Source organism: Chelonoidis abingdonii, chromosome 10, assembly GCF_003597395.2.
Source record: "Chelonoidis abingdonii isolate Lonesome George chromosome 10, CheloAbing_2.0, whole genome shotgun sequence".
NCBI lineage: Eukaryota > Metazoa > Chordata > Testudines > Testudinidae > Chelonoidis > Chelonoidis abingdonii.
Genome location: NC_133778.1, coordinates 49,177,570 through 49,198,922, shown reverse-complemented (window position 1 = coordinate 49,198,922; position 21,353 = coordinate 49,177,570). Strand labels below are relative to the sequence as shown.

Genomic DNA, 21,353 nt, shown 5'->3' with positions numbered 1-21,353 from the left:
GACAGTCCTTCAGAAATAGCCAATCTGAATCCTGGAATACTGATCTCATGATGATCTACTGAAACAAATAGCAATGCATCTCCAGGAAGAGGAATATTTTGCATCTGACTGGTTGACTAGAAAACATAAGAGAAAAAGTCCAATTGTTCTTAGAATAACACTAAGTGAAAAGAAGATATTTCACTCACTGCCAAGCTTCTTCAGATATTCATATTAGATCCTATAAATTAGCAGCTGTAGCAACAGAAGAGTTTGTCCTCACCTGGTGTCAACCAAGGAGTGTTTTTCTGAAAGTGGGGAAGTCATAACATCCCTTTTAGCGGACTCCATAAGCCCATTATGACTGAAAGGAAAGATTATGCTGGGTAAGTAATTGAGTGAGTTTTGAATTTGTTTAGATAAGATAGCTGTTTTCCAGACTTTGTTTTAGCTTTTATTTTGAACACTGAACTACACTGCTATTTAATCCTCTTGCATTTATTATACAATTTGGAAAAGGAATGCAAACTGAAACCCATTGTCTTATGAATCTCACTTTAAATGCAGATTATTGCCCAGTGATTTATCAAGATGTTGGGACAATATGAAAATCAAACTTTTGTTAAAATTTCAGCAAACTTCTGTATGTAAGATAATATAGAGTCAGTGTTTAAGTGCATTATTTATCCATCAATTCTGGGAGAACTGTATTAAAGAAAGAGTTATGGTTCTTCCCATTGCTAAGGTTAGTGGAAAATATTGACTTTTTTGCTGAACTTTGTGTGGATAACAGTTACAAGGTATTTAAGGTTTCTAATGATTGTGTAATAGCTGCAAAAAATGGTTAATATTACATTAAACATTTCCAGAGCCATGCCTTTGGCAAGACTTTCCCTAGACATTAACAGCCAGTGACTGCAGTGGTAATACTGGAAGTGTGGGAATACTGGGTCCACCTACTGAAATAGTTTCTAACAGGAGTCTGAGCTGGCCAGCTGCTTAGACCCATGAAGGGACCCAGCATCAAAGCCTTGGCAGCAAACTATAGGCAGATGCTGGCACTGCAGCCAATTCAGAATTAAATAAAGGGGCTAGTGGAGTTAGTGGGGAAGAAGTTGGATATGAATCCCAAATCCAGCTGGCTGTCTGGAAGGACCAACCCAGGAAACAATTTATTTGGAACAGATGCAGCATGCAAGCACTTTAATGCTGAATGCAATGGGGCAGCCTTGCCTCCCATCCTCCCTTTGTTTTCCTTCCTAAATTGAGCCATTAGCTCTCTCCTTGTTGCTCCTGTATTTCCCGATGTTTGCACTGGGTCTTCCTGAGGAGCTTTTCTCAGTTCTGACAGAATGGATTTTTCCAGAACTTTGTCTCTTCTCTTGTTTCTCTCCCTCCCTCCCACTTTTGTGTCCTCACAGATTTTCTTTCTTGTTCTTTTTCCTCTGTAGTCTGTCTTACACTCACACCTCTCAATTCACTATATGGTAGGTCCCCTTTTCTTTTAATTCCACCACCCATGATATCCTACTCTCCCTATTCCTTATTTACTTCTTCACTCCAATCCCCCCAAAAACCTACCCCCACTCTCTCCTTCTACCCCATCTGTCCCTTCCCCTGCACTTTTGCTTCCCCTGTGGATCCTATTCTCTTCCTTCTCCTCTTGCTTTGCATTATTTTGGGAAGGAACCTATGCAGCTCACTCCATTCCTACAGGGGTAATAGTTTGCTCGTGAAACACAATAATCTCTGATGGACTCCTCTGCAGTCACCCACTCTACACCTTGCAGGTGGTGGTACCAGACCCCACGCTCCATGTTTTATACCAGTGGCAGAAATCAGAGGCTCTCTAGTACAACCTCCCTTCTCACTGGACAGTTTCAGTCACATGACCAATAGCAGAGATGCAATTACATAAAAAATGTTGAGGAAAGTAGTGAGCGTGAAGGTGCTCGAGTCCTGCAGCTGCATCAAGGGGGCCTCTACAGAACAGTAAAAACTGACTGGGAAGAGGACAAGCTGTTGCCATCCCCAATGGTTGGGTCTATGACACGTAGCCTTGATGTCATGAGCGTAACATTCTAAGAATGAATCTAAGTTACCCACCGAACATTCAGATACTGTCTCTTGTGTCATGAATTCTCCTCTTTGTTTGATCTGACTTCTCCATAAAACCTCTCCAAACTTTTTTTCAGAAATGGGCTTGTTCATGTTAAAAACCCTCATTTGGATTCAATGGATGAAGATGTTCTTTATCACTTCAATTTAGGAACTAAAACACACAACCTACCAGTGATGTTCGGTGACATAAAGGTAAACAAAAATGCAAAGGTTACAATAGCTCTAAATACAAATCATTTCCTTCGTACTCGCCTTTCTTCAAACACCTTTTACTGTTACCTTTATTTAGTGTTTTCTTAGGTCTGACTAGGAAGATGAGTTAAACTTCCAATAGGCCAATGCCATTCTGTGAAGCAACTTACTAAAACTGTGCTTCAGTGGAGATTACCCTTCTTTTTTCCATAAAATATGTAGACTCAAAAATGAAACCTATCACAAACATAATGAGGTAAAATTCTCCGTGGCCGAGTTCTACTGACTTCAGAACTGAAAGAGTACATTGACTTCAAAGGATGAATCTGGCCCATCGTGTCAGTGATAGCTGTCATTTCCAACTCTATGTATTTTATTATTGAGGAAAGAAGGATGTGCTCCATTGCTGCACCAGCAGCACAGATTCTAAATTACTTCAGAGAATGGCTTTCACCTCAATTTCTCAAGGAATTTCTACTCATCCTCGTAGCCAAAGGTAAGATGTTACACAGAAATGTATACATGCAAATATTCTTTCTGCCCCAAATCTACAAAGTTCTGTAGTTCATCATATGGTCAGAAACCCAAACAAGTTTTCTTTAATAAAACCCACATTGGTAAAACCTAGTTTCCAATCTGCCATGACATCAGTGGAGTTACACAGGGGAGGAATATCTGGCTTGAAGTATCTGGCCATCATCTACTTGAGGCAAGTGACATAAGACCTGATGTTTCCAATTGAGATCTGAGGTCAAAATGCATCTTATGATTACAAATTTTTTCTGTTTATTGACTAAGGGCTTGTCTACATGTTGGGGGGTTAATGCACAACTTTTTGCTGAATGTCAGGTAACACACCATACCCATGCCGCATAATAGGGTGCATACAGGATACTGTATCCTCTGTTGAAGCACATCAGTGTGTACATACGGCTACAGTTTGCTGTAAACTGAGGGTGTGGCATTCCCATGCTTCGCTGCCAAGCGGTGTTTATTCTGGGACTTTTCTTGCTGTCTTGTGGGATGCAGAGCGGAAGTCAAGCTACTTCAACATTTTTTTAAAATCCCATGATTCATCTGTCTTTGCACTGTACTTCCTTTATGGGCAGGCTTGTGCCACTTTTGAACTGCTGCTAGTCAACCTGGACCCAACAATGCCCTGCACCACTATGCTGGCAACCTCAAATGTGCAGAGGCTGCTTGGGCAGTGTTTCAGGATTCAAAGCTGGATGAATTCGACTTGGGACTTTGCCTACCACACCACTGAGCAGATGATGTGGCAGCAGCAGCAGCTCCTCCAGCAACAAGAGCATCCTGGGGCGCCCAGAACAGAAGCCAGTACAGCAGCAGCATCAATTAAAAGTTAAATAGTAAATCATTAAAAAATAATTTAAAAAAACTTACATGCTGAGTTTCCCTCCATAGGATCAGCCTCAGTCCTGGTCTGGGTGGCTGTCTGGGGACTGAGGTTGGTTGCTAGAGTGCAGAAATTGGGCTCATGTTCTACATGGCCAGCATCAGGGTCCTGGGTCCTGAACTGATCCTGGCTTTATGGGGAGATCCCTTCACTGGCCTCTTCATGTTCATAACCCAATGTATCTTGCATGTCATCCTCTGAGAGTGGGGGTGTGAGGGTGGAGGGGAAGAGAGAAGGTGGCCAGCAGGCTGCCAGGGTTGGGTGGTCATGCAGCTATGCAAAATCCTGTTCAGTTCCTCACAAAAATTGACAGGTTACATATCCCCAGAAGGATTTTTCCTGTTGTCCCTCCATGTAATGTAGGTGCTCATGAGCTGTTTGCTCTTTATCTGGCACTGTTTAGTATGCTGGTCATGGCCCCTCAGAGAAATCTGCCGAGCAATGTCCACTAAAAGATCTTTATTCTCGTGGCTGGCCACAAGAGCTTCCTGCATTGATGTTTCTCTCCAGATAGTGGTTAGATTCAGGGTCTCGATGCAGCCAGGCGGCGGCTTGAGGCATATAATGGGGCTTCTGGAGTATTATCGCAAGTATTGTGATAAACTGGAATCTAGGAGCGAATGGACAAAATCTGGCACTGTGCCAGCTTATAAAGGGGGGAGGGGACACCTGGTCAGAGCTGGGGAGGGCACACAGGTAAACAGACAGGTCAGTAACAGTGACTCACAAAGCGGAGTGAGACAGCTGTTGAAGGACTGCTAAAGTAATTTGCAGCATTATTGTTTGCACATGAACACTAGACTGGACTAACTCGCTTCACAGAAGTTAGTTCATTTTAAAAGAGGACTGCAGAGTTCACAGTACATGAGGAGTCAGTGCACTACATGATGCATATTGTGTGTACACAAACGTTTTCAAAGTGGATTAACTTCAAAAATTGTGGATCCCCCCATGTAGACAAGCCCTACAATTTCCTAAAACATATTTTTGGGGGACAAATGTGGTACACCGGAAAGTGAGGGCCTAGCAGTAACACTGGCAGTTAAGATCTCCCCACAGCTCTGCTAAAGACCTCATTTCAACCTGCAACTGTCGCAGACCTCTCTTTTTCCTGATCTCTGTGTGGGAAATTGTGCACTAGTTCTACAGTGTAAACGGTCTGAAACCTCATGTTACTTCTGACCTCAGCAGCCAGATTTAAAATCAGGTGGTCAGAGGGGAACATTTAGTTGCATTTTAAATGTAGAGTTAGATTTTTGAAAATAATGTCATTTGTGAAATGTTGTCTCCCTCCCATTGTTTTTATGTCTCCAGCAATGCTCAGTAATTCTTGTTGACACTGGTGATAGAACAAATTAGACCATTAACTACTCTAACATCTGTTTCTGCTTTGCTGTCTGTAGCGATAGTAACAACTTAAATTCAGTGCATATATTACACTGATGGTATTTTGCATTTACTTGGCCAGGAATTAATACCCAAATATTCGCAGCTGTACAGTAGTGAAATCCTATAGTAACACCATATGTCATTTTTATTTCCTAATTTTTTAGACCCTTGAACTAATCTGATCTTCGATAGTCCTCACTAAAAGAGAGAGCCTAGTTTGTTCATACCCATGAGCAATAGTCAGAAACCTAACAAATAATATTTTCCATATATGTATTCTCACTGCACCTTCCATCTGAGGCTTTCGATGCACTTTTACAAACATAAGCGTCACAGTAGTTCTGTGATGGAAGTAAGAGTTCTTATTCCCATTTTAGAGGGATAATCTGAGGCACAAAAAGATTAAATAACTTTGCAAGACTAGATAATTGTGTCTTGAGGTTGCTTTACTTTCACATCTGCTCCCTTTGGATATAAGATTCCACTACAGCAATTGAGTGTAACATTAGAAGTGCAGGCTGAGTCTTGATCCCTGCTTTAGCTAGAATGGTACAGATAATCTTACATTTTATTTCTAGTTTGTCTGCGTTGGTGGCAGTTCTAACAGAATGAAAGCTTTTGCTCAGCTCATGCACAAAGAACTTGGACTTGAAGGAGATGGGAAAGACTTGAAAGATATTTGTGCTGGGACAGATCGGTATTCTATGTACAAGGCTGGACCAGTGCTCTCCATCAGTGTAAGTACTTTACAGCGTATCTAAAATACTTCCATTTTCAGCCTAACAATAGCTGAAGAATTTAGCACATTGTTTGTATTTCTTTTTAAAATGTTTCATGTGGATTTAGAGCTTCTGAAAGCTGCTGGATTGAGAGCCCTGGACACTGAATAGGGAACATACTATGGGGAGCAGCGTTGCAGGAACAGCCTCAGCATGTTGACCTAGAGGAACTGCCTCTTGGAGTGAGAGGCTAGTTAAGTCTTCACGCCCTTCAGTTCTTGGCCTCTGTGTAGAGACTGCCAAGAAGGGTGTCAGTTATGGTGGTAATCCACTGATTATTGGATAATCTATCATGTTAATTTCATGTTGGCTGTCAAGAAGCCATCATATCATAATAACTTCCATGCACCACTGACCTGAGCTGGATTCAAATCTGTGACCTAGAGATAAAAGGCTCCTATCTCCCAAGCCATAAAGACCTCACTTTTAACTGATGGAAAAAGTTTTGGATTCTTCCAAAAAAGCCTAACAGCTAACACTGTTACATTGTTCTCTATTTGCTATTTCCTAGAGGTAGTGCTGACAGAAATAACAGCATAGTTCAACAAGCCAGCAGGTTGGCCAATGGTTTAAACATAGTGATTACCACAGCAGGTAATTTTCTTCCATCACATCTCTTAGGCCTGATCTATGCTTTAAACTTAGGTTGGCATAGTCTTAGGTTGAAAATCCCCCCTACTCCCGAGCACCGCGGCTACGCCAACCTAAACCCTGGTGTAGACACAGCTTCTATTGACTAAGCTATCTTCGCTTGGGGAGGTGGAGTTCTTACAGCAATAGAAAAACCCCTTCTGTATGATAGTGTGTTTACGGGGTTATAGTGGCATAGCTACAGCCTTATTGTCTCAGAAGTTGACAAGCTGGAAATATCAACAATTTCACTCGCAGTCTCTTTGCATTTCTGTTGTGTCTGTCGTCAGAGGATCCAAAAGTGCTCATTGCTTAAACTTCTCAATATTCTATGAGGTAGGAAAGGGTAATTATCCTCATTTTACAGTGAGACCAAGGCACAAAGGTTAAGTGACTTGCACAAGGTCACATCTCCTGGTCTCTAGAGATGCCCCAATTCCCATGCCTGTGCTTTTCATTCATAATGGACTAATCCAATGGCAAATTTTTCCTTTACGCTCAAAAAATTTTCACCACTAAAATTTTTCAGTCACTCATAAAGCTACATTTAAAACTTCAATAAGCCTAGTGAAAATCTGCTGTTGCTTGATATTTTGGTTTCTATAAATTATTTCCTCTTACTTTCAATACTTGGACTGGAGCAGGGGTTCTCAGACTTCACTGCACTGTGACCCACTTCTGACAACAAAAATTACTACATGGCCCCAGGAGGGGGGGCCAAAGCCCCTGCCCAAGCCCCCCCTGGCCTGGGTGGGAGGGCCAAAGTCTGAGCCCTACCGCCTCATGCTGGGGATGGAGGGACCACAACCCAGGGCTACAGCTTACAGGCAGGGAGCTTGTAACCTGTGCCCCTGCCACCCACGGCTAAAGCCCTCGGTCTTCAGCTTTGGCCCCAGATGGTGGGGCTTAGGCTTTGGCCCCAGACCCCAGCATGTCTAATGCCAGCCTTGACGACCCCATTAAAATGGGGTCCTGATCAAACAGTTTGAGACCTGCTGGACTAGGGCACATGCTCATGCCTGCTCATGAATTTCCCTTTTCCACACTTCTACTACATGTGTAGACAAAAGATTAATAGGCATGGAGCCTGCTGCTGCTCCCAAGGATGCCAATGGGAGTTTCGCCATGGATTTCAATAGAAGCCGGATCAAGACTGAGAATGATGATTTATAAAAAAGATTCTTATGTTTGAGTCATGTCATATTTCTCGGCATCCTGCATATTCATTTTGCAGGGTCCCTGTGTTACAACAGAAAGAGGGCACATTTTGCTCAGTTTAGCCATCTGAAAGTTCAAGAGGTAAGATCACTTCACACCATGCCCAAACTATGAAATATAGTTGAAAATATTACAACCATTCCCTAAAAGCTTTACAGTAGCAATCTTATTTTGTTATTATTCTTTAAATGTCAATAATACTTTTGGCATGGTATAAAAGCTTAATCCTGCATTCACCTACATATGTCATTTTACTCATCTGAGTATCCTAGCTTTACTCACAGGAGAAGTCAAGGAGACCACTCACCTGAGTAAAGTTACACACTTGTGTTTGCAGGACTGGAGCCTAAAAAGCAGACACAGAAAAGACATGGCTCTCGGAAAAACAAAAGAGGAACTAATGACATTTTTATTATTGCTCATTCAGTGTAAAACTTAGTGACAACTGTGACACTATCAGGATACAATTCTAATATAAGGCCTTGTCTACACACAAACTTGTACTATTTTAGCTAAATTAGTTTTAAACACACTGTTTGTTAAACCAATGGAAGTCTGTGTGGACAAGGCCTAAGACACGATGTAGCACGTGACTGAGCCAAACAACAGAGAAGAAAAGACAAAAGAACAGTAATAACTTCACAGTTTCATAGGCTACCTGTGTGCACAACTTGTCAATTCTAAATTATTTGTTCTTGTTTTATATCTCCTGACCTAGACATCATTAGTTGACTGATATCTTTCAGGCATCAAGAAACCAGCCAATTAATGATGGCTAGGTCAGGAGCAACTTTCCTCTGTACATTGAACACTGCATGATTCTGATGGTAAGTAGGATAAAACTTCTGGCCAATGCCCCATTAGATGATTGGTTATGAGTTGCTGCTGATGTCATGTTTTAGCAAGATGCAAACAGGCTCAGAAATATTAGGGGTATTTATGAGATTTCTGTCTTGGCTATTCTTAATAAAAATAATGTTTTTAAAGCACTGGCAAGGAACTCAGGCAGCTGTACAAGAATAAGAAGAACACAAAAATATGTTACACATAAAATGCAATAAAACTTAATAAAACCATCATCCTATAACAAATAGAGAGAGAGATGGGACACACTGCAAATGGAAAAAAGAAATGATAGAACCAATGATGTTCCCATTGGGCCAAAACAAATCCTACCCCTTTGAAAACACCTGGCTTTGGGTTTTTGAAAGCAGAACTGATTTACTGACAAGACAGGTTTAGGGAAAGGACATTCTCTCTGTACTGACTTTAGGCAAAGGGGATGAAAGTAGTAGGAAACTGCAAAAAAGACCTATGGCAGCACGTCTCAGAGCCCAGGTCAATTGACTTGGGCTTGCATTACAGGACTAAAAATAGCAATGTAGACATTCAGGTTCAGGTTGAAGCCCAGGCTCTGAAATCCAGAGACGGGGGAGGTTTTTGGAGCTATTTTTATCCCCCACAACTCAGAGAACCCAGGCTCTGAGACTTGCTGCTGCTGGATTTGGGGAGGTTTTTTTGTTTGTTTTTCTTTTGGGTTTTTTTGATTGTAGACGTACCCAGAGAGGCAAGAAGAGCCAAAGCAGCAGACTCTTTCCCACAATACAGACACCTCTCCTGTGTGCACCGTGACGTACATCCTTGGCTGCAGTGGAAGAATGCACAGCGCAGTTCAGGATAGCTATCCCAGGAGAGCTGTAGGTTGATCTTCTTCCCGTGGTGTAACTTAGAGCAGCCTAAATTGTGCTCTAAATTATAATGGTTGCCAATGGCCCCAGGAACTGTGTGATGGGGAGTACCAACACCACATTGGACCCGAAGGGTTTAAAAGGCAATACTTGACCCAGCTAGCCCTGCCCCTCCAGACCTGCTGACATGCACTGACTGAAGGAATGGGTTAAAAAGAGCTCAGAAACCCAGGTAAAGAGTGGTAGACAAGCTGCAGGAGAAATGAACTCTTTTCCAGGAAGTCAGACAGAAGAATGAGCCAGAAGAGAGACCACAGAGCATGTAAGGCCCTCAGGCAGAGCCTTCTCCAACCACCACCCTGTTTGAGAACCTGCAGGAACTTGCTCCTTTGGACTCTTGTGTTGTAAAGTGATTGACTGGGTGTGGCATAAGGCCTGCAACACAGCGCCTACACCCAAGGTGATCTTGCCATTGCCAGCTATGTTGGCTGCAGGGATACTTTGTATTGCTAGTGCAGTATGAAGCAGCTACAGGGTATAGAAGAAACTGGACCTGTGATGTGTTTGGGGCTCCACGGGGTGAAAGCAATTCTGGGTGGGTCATAGCCTGTCCATTATTACAATAATCATTCTTATTATTTGCATTATAATAGCACCTAGGGACCCCAACGGATACTGGGGCCCTGTTGTGCCTGGCACTTCACAAAGATATTATTATATTTACTACTGATTTTTTGTCCTGTGATAGCACCTAGGAGCTCTAGTCATGGGCCAGGACCCTGCTGTGCTAGATACAAACACAGCACAGGAAGACGGTCCCTGCCCCAACCAGCTGACAATCTCAGAATAAGACAAGAGACAACAGACGGACACAGACAGGGGACTGAAAGGAAACAATAAGACAGTGTTGGTCACCATACTAGGCGGTGGTATCAGCACACCAGCAGCCTAACCATTGTCATGTTTTTGTAGGAGAGTTTTGAGGAGGAGTGTGAAGGTGGATAATGAGGTAGCTTTGCAGATGTTTACAGGGAGCTCCTCCCAAGCATGACAGAACAAGAGACAGTCCCTGCTCCAAAGAGCTTTCTATATGGCATCATTCCCTAATATACCTGGACAAAAACACCTGTGGGAACTAATGCTTAACCTGACACCGTTCATTCCCGGGGCTCCATCTCTGTGCTACCAACTCCGTAAGAGGTATGTGGATAGGGAGCACAGTAGGTGCACACAGAGAACCATCACCAGTACAACTTCACCTGGTGCCATGCTGTCAGGTAGGATCAGAGAGAGTACAGAGAAGCTGGCCCCTCACATAGATGCTCCAATCCATGAAGGTATGATTCAGAGTCCAATGCTTCTCCCACAGAAATATCCCATTGATATCAATGGGAACAGGATAGCTCTGGCTATATAGTTATATTCTAAAGTAATTTTATAAATATGTATCAGCTTGAAGAAAAACGATGATTAATGATGCCTTCATTTTCTTTTATCTCAATAGCACGGGATGGGTGTTCCTTCCATTTCTATTATGCTTCATGAACTAATCAAGTTACTACACCACGCAGAATGCCGTGATGTTACTATTATACGCATCGGTACTTCTGGGGGCTTAGGTGAGCTACCAGCTTTACTACTGCCAGATGGAAAGGACATTTAATAAAACACAGCTAAGCAATAGGTCAAGTTATTAGGAGCTTTTCATATTTTACTTTTTTCAGGTCCTCAAACATCAAACAAAACATGAGATTTCATTTCAGGTCAACAAATATTAAACTTCTAATAGCTGGTTTAGTAGAAACAGACATGTTCATAAAATATGATATCTTGAAATCTAATACATTTGAATAATACTCTTTCCAGACCCAAACCAGCTGACAGAAGTTTACTCTTATTTCCCAAAATACTCACTCATAAGCGGATACTATGCATGGAAAGTTTCAGCCCTAATAGAACATCTTTCACTCAGTTAATAATAATAAGTATAATCAATTGTTTTTGTACAGCAAGCCCATAAATCCTAATCAGGATTGGGGCTCCATTGTGCGGGGTGCTATACAAGCATGAATGGAGAGACAGTTCCTGTCCCAGAGAACTAACAGTCTAAGAATGAATGGAAAAGCTAGGCAAGGAATGGGGACTAAGAAATCGCTCTCTTATAATGGAAGCGTTCAGTCAGTATCAATGACCCCATTAACTTGAAGTTCAGAAAATATAAATTTAGATTAACTCTCAGAGAGGAACTGGAATAACTATGTAATGGAAATAAAGCAGGCCTGATCATTCAGTCTGGATGCAGGCAAAACTCCCATTTCTTCCAATGAGAGCTTTGACTGCATAAACCTTCAGGATTAAACTCAAATTGAGGAGCACAACAAAGTATTTTAACCACTCCATGGACACCTTAGGACTTCACATTTGTCGCTCTGCTGCACCTGCATAGAAGGTCTTTTGGAACATCATGGCAGTAGTGGGACAGAAAGCTAGTCTGCTCAAAACACCCACAGCCCCTAGTGAATTAGTTAACTGAGAATCTCCTTTACCTTTTAGGAGTACAGGGCCTAAGATGCAGTTTTTTGGGGGGAGGGCAGGGAATGCTTAGAAATCAAAATAAATATGCCTATCTTTTCACTCTAAGCAAATATTCATTAAAACATAGACAAATCATACATACAAACCAATAGCTACACATGAACTTTCCTTGCCCCACCTATATGTCAGAAGAAATAAATACTCTTTAGCCAACATATTCCCTTTGCAACCCTTCAAATCCATATATGTGCACTTACTCAGTTTTACTTTGTATGTATTTGAATGGTTCTCTCATATATATTTTGCTGATAAATATTCATATTAAGATTTTACTGTAATAAATTAGATTATAATCTAAATTATAAATATTATGTAGCACTAACCTATCCCCAATCCCCACTTCTGCAGGCATTGACCCTGGAACTGTTGTAATAACAGACATCGCAGTGGATTCATTTTTTAAGGCTCAGTTTGAGCAGGTGATACTGGATAATATAGTTGTACGAAGCACTGAACTTGATAAGGACCTTGTTGAGGAGCTACTGAACTGCAGCAAAGAGATTCATGACTTTCCAACACTTATTGGGCATACTATGTGCACCTATGATTTTTATGAAGGTGAGGAGTATCTCTAATTTTCTATTCATTTTCTTTTTCAAACATAAGACCAGATCCTGAAACCCTTGCCCTGGCAAAATGACCAGTGCAGTCAGTGGGAGAGTTGCCTGAGTAAGTGCTGAGTAAAACGCAAGGAAGGACTTTAGTATTTGATCCACCATATATTTGAGAGACTTGTTTACAGGTCAGAAATGGAACTACTTTCGTAATATGTCATATCAATTAACAGAACCATTAACCATAGTGTAATTGGCCTCTATTTGCATCTGCCACTTAGTCAAATTTTGTAACAACATCACATCTGCAAAGAAAATATTATTATAACCATGGCAGTGAATCAAGCACTACAATTCATTCTGGACACCACTCACTCCCTTAGGAAAGTATAGGATTCCCTGGATAGCACTTCCTGCTGTCCCTCAGCCCTACTGAGCCACAGAAACCAGCATATACTCAGTGAATCTTTGAAAGCAACAGGCACATAACATTAAGCAGTTAAAGTAAAAAGCCCCTTGTCTATAATCTTAACATAATTTTAACAGATGAGTTACAGTAAGTTACTTCCTATGACAGGATTATAGCTTCAGAATTACCTAACAGAAGAAAAATGTCAGTAAGTATGTGGCATTTGTGTAAATAAACCTTTGATCCTTGGCAATATCCTGGAACTGTTTCCTTTACAAAATTAAATGCTGATTGCAAAGTAGATGAAACAGAATAGATGGAGAATTAATAATTTGAGGACTATTTATAAACCTTTGGATCTGCTTGCAAATGTAGCCATTGTGTGTTTCTCAAGGCCATGTTTTACTTAAATAAAAAGCCATTTGAGAGGATTAACAGTAGGAACAACAATGATATTAAAAGGTTTGTCCAGTGTAGTAAAGTTTGCACATTTGCCTGAGCCGAGGACATAACATCTAAGTGAGAAACATAAGCACAAGTGAGAAGGGGTTCATTCTTTGAAGATCAAAATTCAATTCCAAAATACTAGTAAAAACAAATCAGTGATGTTAGCAAGACAGGTCACTTACCAGGAGCTGTAGTTCTATCAGTCAATTGCCTGAATACAGCTACACTTGTAGAAATGTGCATATGCCCTCAGTTTACAGGCAGAACCCGCTAGCGGAAATATGTCCAATGTTATACACATGCTTCTGCACAGATCCAGACTTTCTGACCCAAAATCATATAAAGTGCTTCTATCCCACATCAATTCTTTTCCTACTTAGTTAAAAAATCATCTAAAGACTCAGAAGCAGGGAAGGTGGCTGGGCAATATGGATCCAGTAGCTAATAAGCAGCCTTTTTTTGTCCTTTGATAATTGCCCCCTTTGGTGATTAGCTAATGATAACAAACCACCCCCACCCCACTAAAGGAGTATTAACTGAGTTAATGATTGCAAGACTACTCTTCCTCATTGGACATCAGACCTACAAGCTAACTCAAAGAGAATGCTGCTGCAAAGATGTGTGAATTGAGCTCCATGTAGCAACCTTACACATCTCTGTTATAGAGACTTTTCTAAGCAATTGTGTAAAGGCTGTTTCAGATCTACTAGAAAGTGTTCTGAGACCTGGTCTGCAATAGAAAATTTGCTCATCAAAACTATGTTGATCAGGGATGTAAAAAATCTACAACCCTGAATAGTGGAGTTGGGCCAACCTAAGTCCCCAAGTAGAAAGTGCTAGGTCAATGGAAGAATTCTTCCCCATCGACCTAGCTACTGCCTCCTAGGGAGATGGATTGCCGACACTGACAGGAGAATCCATCTCATCGGTGCTGGGGGTGTCTACACTAAGGCACTAGAGCTGCAGCGGCACAGCTGTACAGTTTTAAGTATAGATAAGCCTAAAACCTCAATTAAAGACATATGTAAAGGCTTGAACGCAATGAATGATTCACTTATTTTCTAAGCAAAATTTATCAGCCCTCTGGACTGGTCTCCATCGGCTACAAATAATCTATGGGACTTACAAAAAGGCTTTGTCCTTTCTCAGCAGTAACTAAGAACATTGTGAAGATAACTATCTAGCCTCACCTGCTAAATTAGGAAGATTAGGGACCAACAGTTTGAGTCAAGTAAACTGAATCATCCCATAGGTCACCTATCCCAGCACACTGTTAAAGAAGGGCTTGGTTTTGCAGCATGGATCTCACCCACTCTCTTTGCTAATGTTATGGCCACCAGGAATGCAGTCATTATAGATTGCTTTGAAGGCCATTTCCTAACCTAAGTGCTGCATTATGTGGGAGGACACAACTGCCCTCGGCAGCCCTGGGGACAGAACAGTGCAAGAGCATCTTTGCCTGCATCCAGTGAAGGGGGCAGCTTGGCCAGATCCAAGAACTGGGCCCTTAGAATATTTGAGAGTAAGAGTGAGAGTTAATTGTTTTTCTAAATGGATTCTAGGTCTGAGGACACGGCTACACTTGCAGATGTAGAGTGCTGGGAGTTAAACCAGCCTTTGGAGACCACAACAGGGAAAACACTGCCGTTGTATTTACTCTGTCAGCTGCAAGCGCACTGGTGTGGCCACATTAGCAGCTCTTGCAACACCACAGACAGCAGGTGCATTGTGGTAGCTATCCCAGGGTGCAAGTAGCTGCAACATGCTTTTCAATGGAGGGTGGAATGTGACAGGGAGTGTGTTTTGGGGGGCTGAGAGCATGTTAGCATGCTGTCTTGTAAGTTCAGACAGCAGCAGACTACCTCTTCCCCCTCCCCTCTCTCACACACACTCACAACAGCAGCATTCCACAGTAATGGCTTGCTTTGTCCCGGAGCAGATAAGCATGCCAGCTGTCAGAAATGGAGCTTTCAAAACAATGAGAAAAGTGGCCACTTGACTTCAGGGGATTATGGGACAGTTCTGGAGGCCAATCACAGCACAGTAATGCAACACTTCGTTCACACTGATGCCCAGGCATTTCAGCTGGGGCACAGCAAGCTTTATGCTTCTCATGGAGGTGGATTACCAGGAGTGCTCCAGCTGCAGATTCCAGGCACTCTACGTGACTTGGCAGTGTGGACAAATTGGGAGTTAGGGTGCCTGTGGCTGCTTTAATGCACTCTAACTTGCAAGCATAGCCAAGGCCTAAGAGATTTGGAAAAGTGAGAACAGAGGTCTGAACCCCTGATAGAAAACAAAGTTGTCAAGAAAAAATTCTCTTAAACCAGTTTGATTTCCTATAATTAACCATCTCCCTTCAAAAAAAGGAGTTAAAACTAAGATTAAAAGGTCTTTTCCATTTCCATTTTCTCAACATAATGGAAGGGGCATGTGTACCTAAATTTGTTAATCCTTTTCTAAAGCAACTTGGTATGTTGTAGATTTTATCTACCAGAGCCTCACAGAGCTATGCCAACTTACACAGCTGAGAATCTGCCACCATATCTCTATGCACTGGTGTTTTTTTGGTCTCGGTTTTGCTAAAATTTCTATACTGAACTCAGCTGTATTTTGTCATAGCAGATTGGCTTTAAAATACATAGCAAATGGAATAAGAAATAAATAATTTAATAAGCCCTATTAAAATAACAATTTAATGTGGTTTTAAGTAGAATTTAGACAAATTCTGCACTTTGAGAGAACTGCCTGAGACTGCAGCCAGTTTTACTATGACTGTAAACCCCATATTGTATAGAAGGATGAGCAGTCACAGGTTTTTTTCTTTCCAGGTCAAGGACGATTAGATGGAGCATTGTGTTCTTTTTCCAATGAAAAGAAGTTGGAGTACTTAAAGAGAGCTTATGATGCTGGTGTTAGAAATATTGAAATGGAGTCAACTGTATTTGCTGCTATATGTGGACTTTGTGGTCTTAAAGGTAGGATTTCTTGTCACAGGCCATTTCCTTTTCACGTCTGTTCTTGTATATCTTCACACTTCCTAATTTCATCTACATATGGATTTGGTCAGCTCTGGGATTTATACAATGTGAAAACTAAAAATGTATTCCAAACTTCTTTCATTAAAAAGTATATTAACACAAATCTAGTGGCTTCATAAAATGTTTACCTGAAACTGCATGTTTGGAAGTCAGGGCATAGAAAAAACAATCAACTGTCTTGGCAAAACCAAAATTTCACTCAGCCCAGCTCTGAAAAGTTTCCTGGCCATGCCCGTGTCTCTGGTTTTCTTTTATTAGCTGCAAAGATCACTTGTCTCTTGCTAACATATTGTGGGGCATATTTTCAGTGCATGTGATGAATGAATTTTCAGGCAACCTCTGCCAACTGAGCTCCTAAGGAGCTCTGGATAAAGCTTAGATTGAAGCCCCAGATCTGCAAATGGGGTTGGGGGGGAGTAGTTATGATGACACTGCCTCTGCTTCTCCAGTACAGCTGCCCCTGTAAGTTCCAGGAAGTGTAGCTTACACCTTCCCAGGGAGGTATATTGAGCCCTTCATTTAACCCCTCCTGCAACAAAACCTGCATTATCTATGTGTGCTAGGAATATAATTCTTTATTGTAGCAAATACCGTGCATATTTGGTTTATCATAAGTTACTTAAAAGGGCGTTTTTGTTTTTCTCATAGCTGCTGTTGTCTGTGTGGCACTCCTTAACCGACTTGAAGGTGACCAGATTAAGGCACCCCATGAAGTTCTAGTAGAATATCAGCGACGTCCTCATCATCTGATCTCAATTTTTATCAAAAAGCGTCTTGGGTTATATAACCAAATGGAATTACTAGACAATGCATTTTTCTTGAATAACTAAGGGAAAATATACCCTGCCAATACACAAAATGAATGTCTTATGTATTTATCTCTGTATATTGATACTATAGGCAGACATAAATATAATGTTGCTGTGTCGTGAATTCATATATAAATGAAATTGTTTATAAGGAAACAGAATGATAGTTCCAAATTGTTCAATGCATAGTTAGTGAAAACTCTAAAGCCAGTTATAATGTAGCCGTTTTGTCCTATAAGGGGATTTTAGGGCATAAACATTCACATAAAATTAACACCTATCTATAAAACACTTTCCACATCAGATCCCTTACAGGCATAAAAATGTGTGGAGTGTAATCACAAGTAGCCCCAGTGGGACTCAGTGAACCTGATTTATAATAGAGCCTATGGGTGTTTAGCACCTCTGATCATCTGGCCCTGTAGTGTTCTAGAATCCAGACTTAGCTAGCTTGGTTTTGTTTAATTTTACATATTTATATATATGAGAAAAGATCTGAAATGGAAAGTATGTAAGTATTACTATACCATAAAAGGACAGGCCACAAAAATCCTTCTTATAGCAAAAATAAAATTATTGTCATGGTGGAACTGCTCACTAAGTGGGTGTAGGTTTGGGCCCCAAAGTGATTGAGTTTGCCTAGTTTTGGCTTTCTAAACAAACCAAAGCAAATCAGCATTTGTGGCATTATTGTTCTTTATTGAATTTCAGCAACACAGGTAATAGGCAGCTTATAAAGAGAGAATAAATATTATTGATACAAATTTAATTACTAACAAGTCCTGTATTCTTCATATGTGTTTGCTAGTCAGCACATAGAAATACAAACCATGATCTCTAACTTTGTAAATGGCTAAAAGGTTTTTTGTTGTATGAATTTTTTTTACTTAACTTATGGCCTGATCCAGAGTCCACATCTTTCACTTTCCCATGACTTCAGTGAGCTCTGGCTCAGGCCCTATTTTTATGACCCATTCAAAGTCTTTTTTGCAATGAGAATCTTACAATATTGTAACAGGAATGTATAGAAGTTTAACTGTTATTTTAAATATTATAAATGTAATATATCACATTAAATAGAGTACAGGCCTCTAAAATGAACACGTTTTTATCATTTTAAACAGAAAATAGAATCAGAAGAAACTGTTACAAAAAGGTATTTTTCATGAGCTAGCCTAGACCCACACTTGTATAACCAATATTCATGAAATCTTCATCAAACATAGGAGAATCTCCATTTTATCAGCTACTTGGTGATTGAGGAGTTCATTAAATAAAAAAATTCATAAAAATTACAGCAGGTATAGTGCATAAATTGCAGCATGGTGCACTGCATTGCTTACTTCTTGCCCTTCAACCCCCTGCAAAACAATTCCCGATGCACTGAAGATATCAGAATGTGAAAAAATGTCAACCTATTCTTCACTGACATCACTTTAGTCATATGACTTCCCCTGCGCCCCCATCAAGAAAAGTGTCCTAAGATTGATGTTCATAAAATTGAGGTCGAACCGTATCATCTTTTTTTTTATGACAACAACTTGAAGTTCAGGAAATAATACTTTTAAAAATCTGCTTAATGAATTTAAGGTCTCATGCTTCTCTCACCTATGCTATTTTACATTTGGTTCATTGTAATTACTCCTGTTTCTCACTGGTGTGAGAGGGATATCAGGCCTGTAATGCTCACTGCTCAGGCATTTGAACTGAAGTCTTATTTAATTATAGAAAGGTCCAGCACAGGCTTCCTTGCCTTGCCCCATTAGTATGCCTCAATCTGAGCTGGAGGTCTCACCTCTAGGAGTTCTGGGTAGTACACATTTCATGACAAATCAATCCCTAAATCTTTAAATCCCTAAACACCAGTGTCCCCAAGGGATCTGTTCTAGGCCCAGTGCTATTCAACATATTCATAAATGATCTGGGAAAAGGGATAAACAGTGAGGTCGGAAAATTTGCAGATGATACAAAATTACTCAAGATAGTAAAGTCCAAAGTAGACTGCGATGAGTTACAAATGCCTCTCTCAAACTGGGCAACTGGGCAACAAAATAGCAGGTAGAATTCAATGTTTATAAATACAAAGTAATGTACATTGGAAAACAGAATTCCATCCATGCATACAAAATGATGAGGTCTAAATTAGCCATTACCATCACAAAAGAGATTTTAGAATCATTGGGGATAGTTCTCTGAAAACATTCACTCAATGTAAAGCAGCAGTCAAAAAAAAAAAAAAAAACCACAGAAAAACCCAACTAGTAATGTAGGAACACTTAGGAAAGAGATAAATAATAAGACAGAAAATATAATGCCAATATATAAATCCATGGTACGCCTATACCTTGAATACTTTGTGCAGCTCTAGTCACCCCATCTCAGAAAAGATATATTACAATTGGAAAAGATGCAGAGAAGGGCAACAAAAGTGATTAGGCATATGAAACAACTTCCATATGAGGAAAGATTAAAAAGACAGACTATTTAGCTTGCAAAAGAGATGACTAAAGGGGCATATGATAGAAGTCTATAAAATAATGAATGGTGTGGACAACGGGAATAAGGAAGTGTTATTTATCCCTTCACATAACACAAGAACAAGGAGTCACCCAATGAAATTAATAGGCAGCAGGTTTAAAACAAACAAAGGGAAGTACTACTTCACACCAGACAAAGTCAATCTGTGGAACTCATTGGCAGGGGAGGTTATGAAGGCCAAAACTACAACTGAATTCAAAAAAAATTAGATAAGTTCATGGAGGATAGGTCCATCAATGGTTATTAGTCAAGATGGTCAGATATGTAACCTCAAGATGTGGGTGTCTTAAATCTCTAACTGCCAGAAGCTGCGGATAAATGACAGAAGCTGGGATTATCACTCAATAATTGCTGTTCTGTTCTGTTAATTCCCTTTGAAGCATTTAGCATTGGCTACTGTTGGAAGGCAGGATACTGGATTAGATGGACCGCTGGTCTAACCCAGTATGGGTGTTCTTATGTTCTCTGCTGAGATTGTCAGCATAAATCCTATAGATGACATCATAGTTAACAGATAGCAAGTCTGAATTCTTAATTCAGTACAGTTATAATTAAAAGTTATGTAACTTGTGGGGATGTCTTTGTGGACAGTGACTACCAACTGATTCTATGTAGGCAACAAAAAAAAACCATTATTGGCTTCAAATACTAGCAACAGACTGAAATGGGGCAAATGGTTTAATATTCCTTACCAATTTTCTAAATGCTTGAGCCGCCACACAAATAACAGTACCAGCATAGCACCATTGGAGCTTTTAGCGAACAATTCATTACAAGCCTCTTTTACAATGTTTTTAAACATTAGTTTGAATTTGCTGTTAATGTAAGTGAGATTAATAGCACTTGCTAAAGCAAGGCTTAGCATGGACCAGTGCTGTTCAGGCTTCTGTGCATCACTCTTCCAATTAATTAACTTCTTGATCCATGATACCTTTCAGCTTGATCCTGTTGCCAGAAAGTAATAGGGCAAAACACAATTTCCAGTAAGTACATGGAATGTACCGAGGACAAATTTTTGTTCTAGAAAGTGGAGGAAATAACTAGGGTGACAGACATTTTACCCTTGACTCTGACCAACAGGGAGTAATTGGTAGCAGATCTGATGATGGAAAGCAATTTGGGGGAAGTGATCATGAAATGATAGATTTCATGATTCTAACTAGTGAGAATAAGGGCAACAGACTTGAAAAAAGCAGACTTTAACAAACTTTAAGAACTGGTAGGCAAGGTCTTTTGGGAAGAAACTCTATGGGAAAAAGGAGTTCAGGAGAGCTGGCAGTTTCTCAGGGAGACAATATTAAAGGCATAACTGCAAACCATCCTGATGTGAGAGAAAGATAGGAAGAATTGTAAGAGGCCAATATGGCTCCACCAAGAGCTCTTTAAAGTGTCCCTGCCAGCAGGTATATGGGATCTTGGGGAGCAATTACCACACAGGTGGGGTGCCAATTAATTTCTTTATTAAAGGAAAAAGGAAGTGGTGGGAATTTAACAATAAAATACGAAGGGATGGGGTGTATAGGGTGTTTACAATAGACAATGATGGG

At 40.5% G+C, this 21,353-nt stretch overlaps 1 protein-coding gene across 1 annotated transcript; it reads left to right on the top strand.

Moving 5' to 3' along the window:
* Positions 1 to 339: 339 nt before the first annotated feature.
* Positions 340 to 17,289, top strand: UPP2 (uridine phosphorylase 2). Its single transcript, XM_032778738.1, has 7 exons — positions 340 to 365; positions 2,175 to 2,292; positions 5,677 to 5,835; positions 10,918 to 11,032; positions 12,357 to 12,566; positions 16,250 to 16,396; positions 17,108 to 17,289. The coding sequence occupies exons 1-7, from the start codon at positions 340 to 342 to the stop codon at positions 17,287 to 17,289; spliced, it is 957 nt and encodes a 318-aa protein (XP_032634629.1).
* Positions 17,290 to 21,353: the final 4,064 nt, after the last annotated feature.

What these genes read in the sequence shown, in the direction of transcription:
- UPP2 (XM_032778738.1), top strand. Translation starts at nt 340, where the DNA reads ATGACTGAAAGGAAAGATTATGCTGG. An exon ending in GACCAGTGCTCTCCATCAGT is followed by an intron (nt 5,836 to 10,917) that starts GTAAGTACTTTA and finishes TTATCTCAATAG; the next exon opens with CACGGGATGGGTGTTCCTTC. An exon ending in TGGACTTTGTGGTCTTAAAG is followed by an intron (nt 16,397 to 17,107) that starts GTAGGATTTCTT and finishes TTTTTCTCATAG; the next exon opens with CTGCTGTTGTCTGTGTGGCA.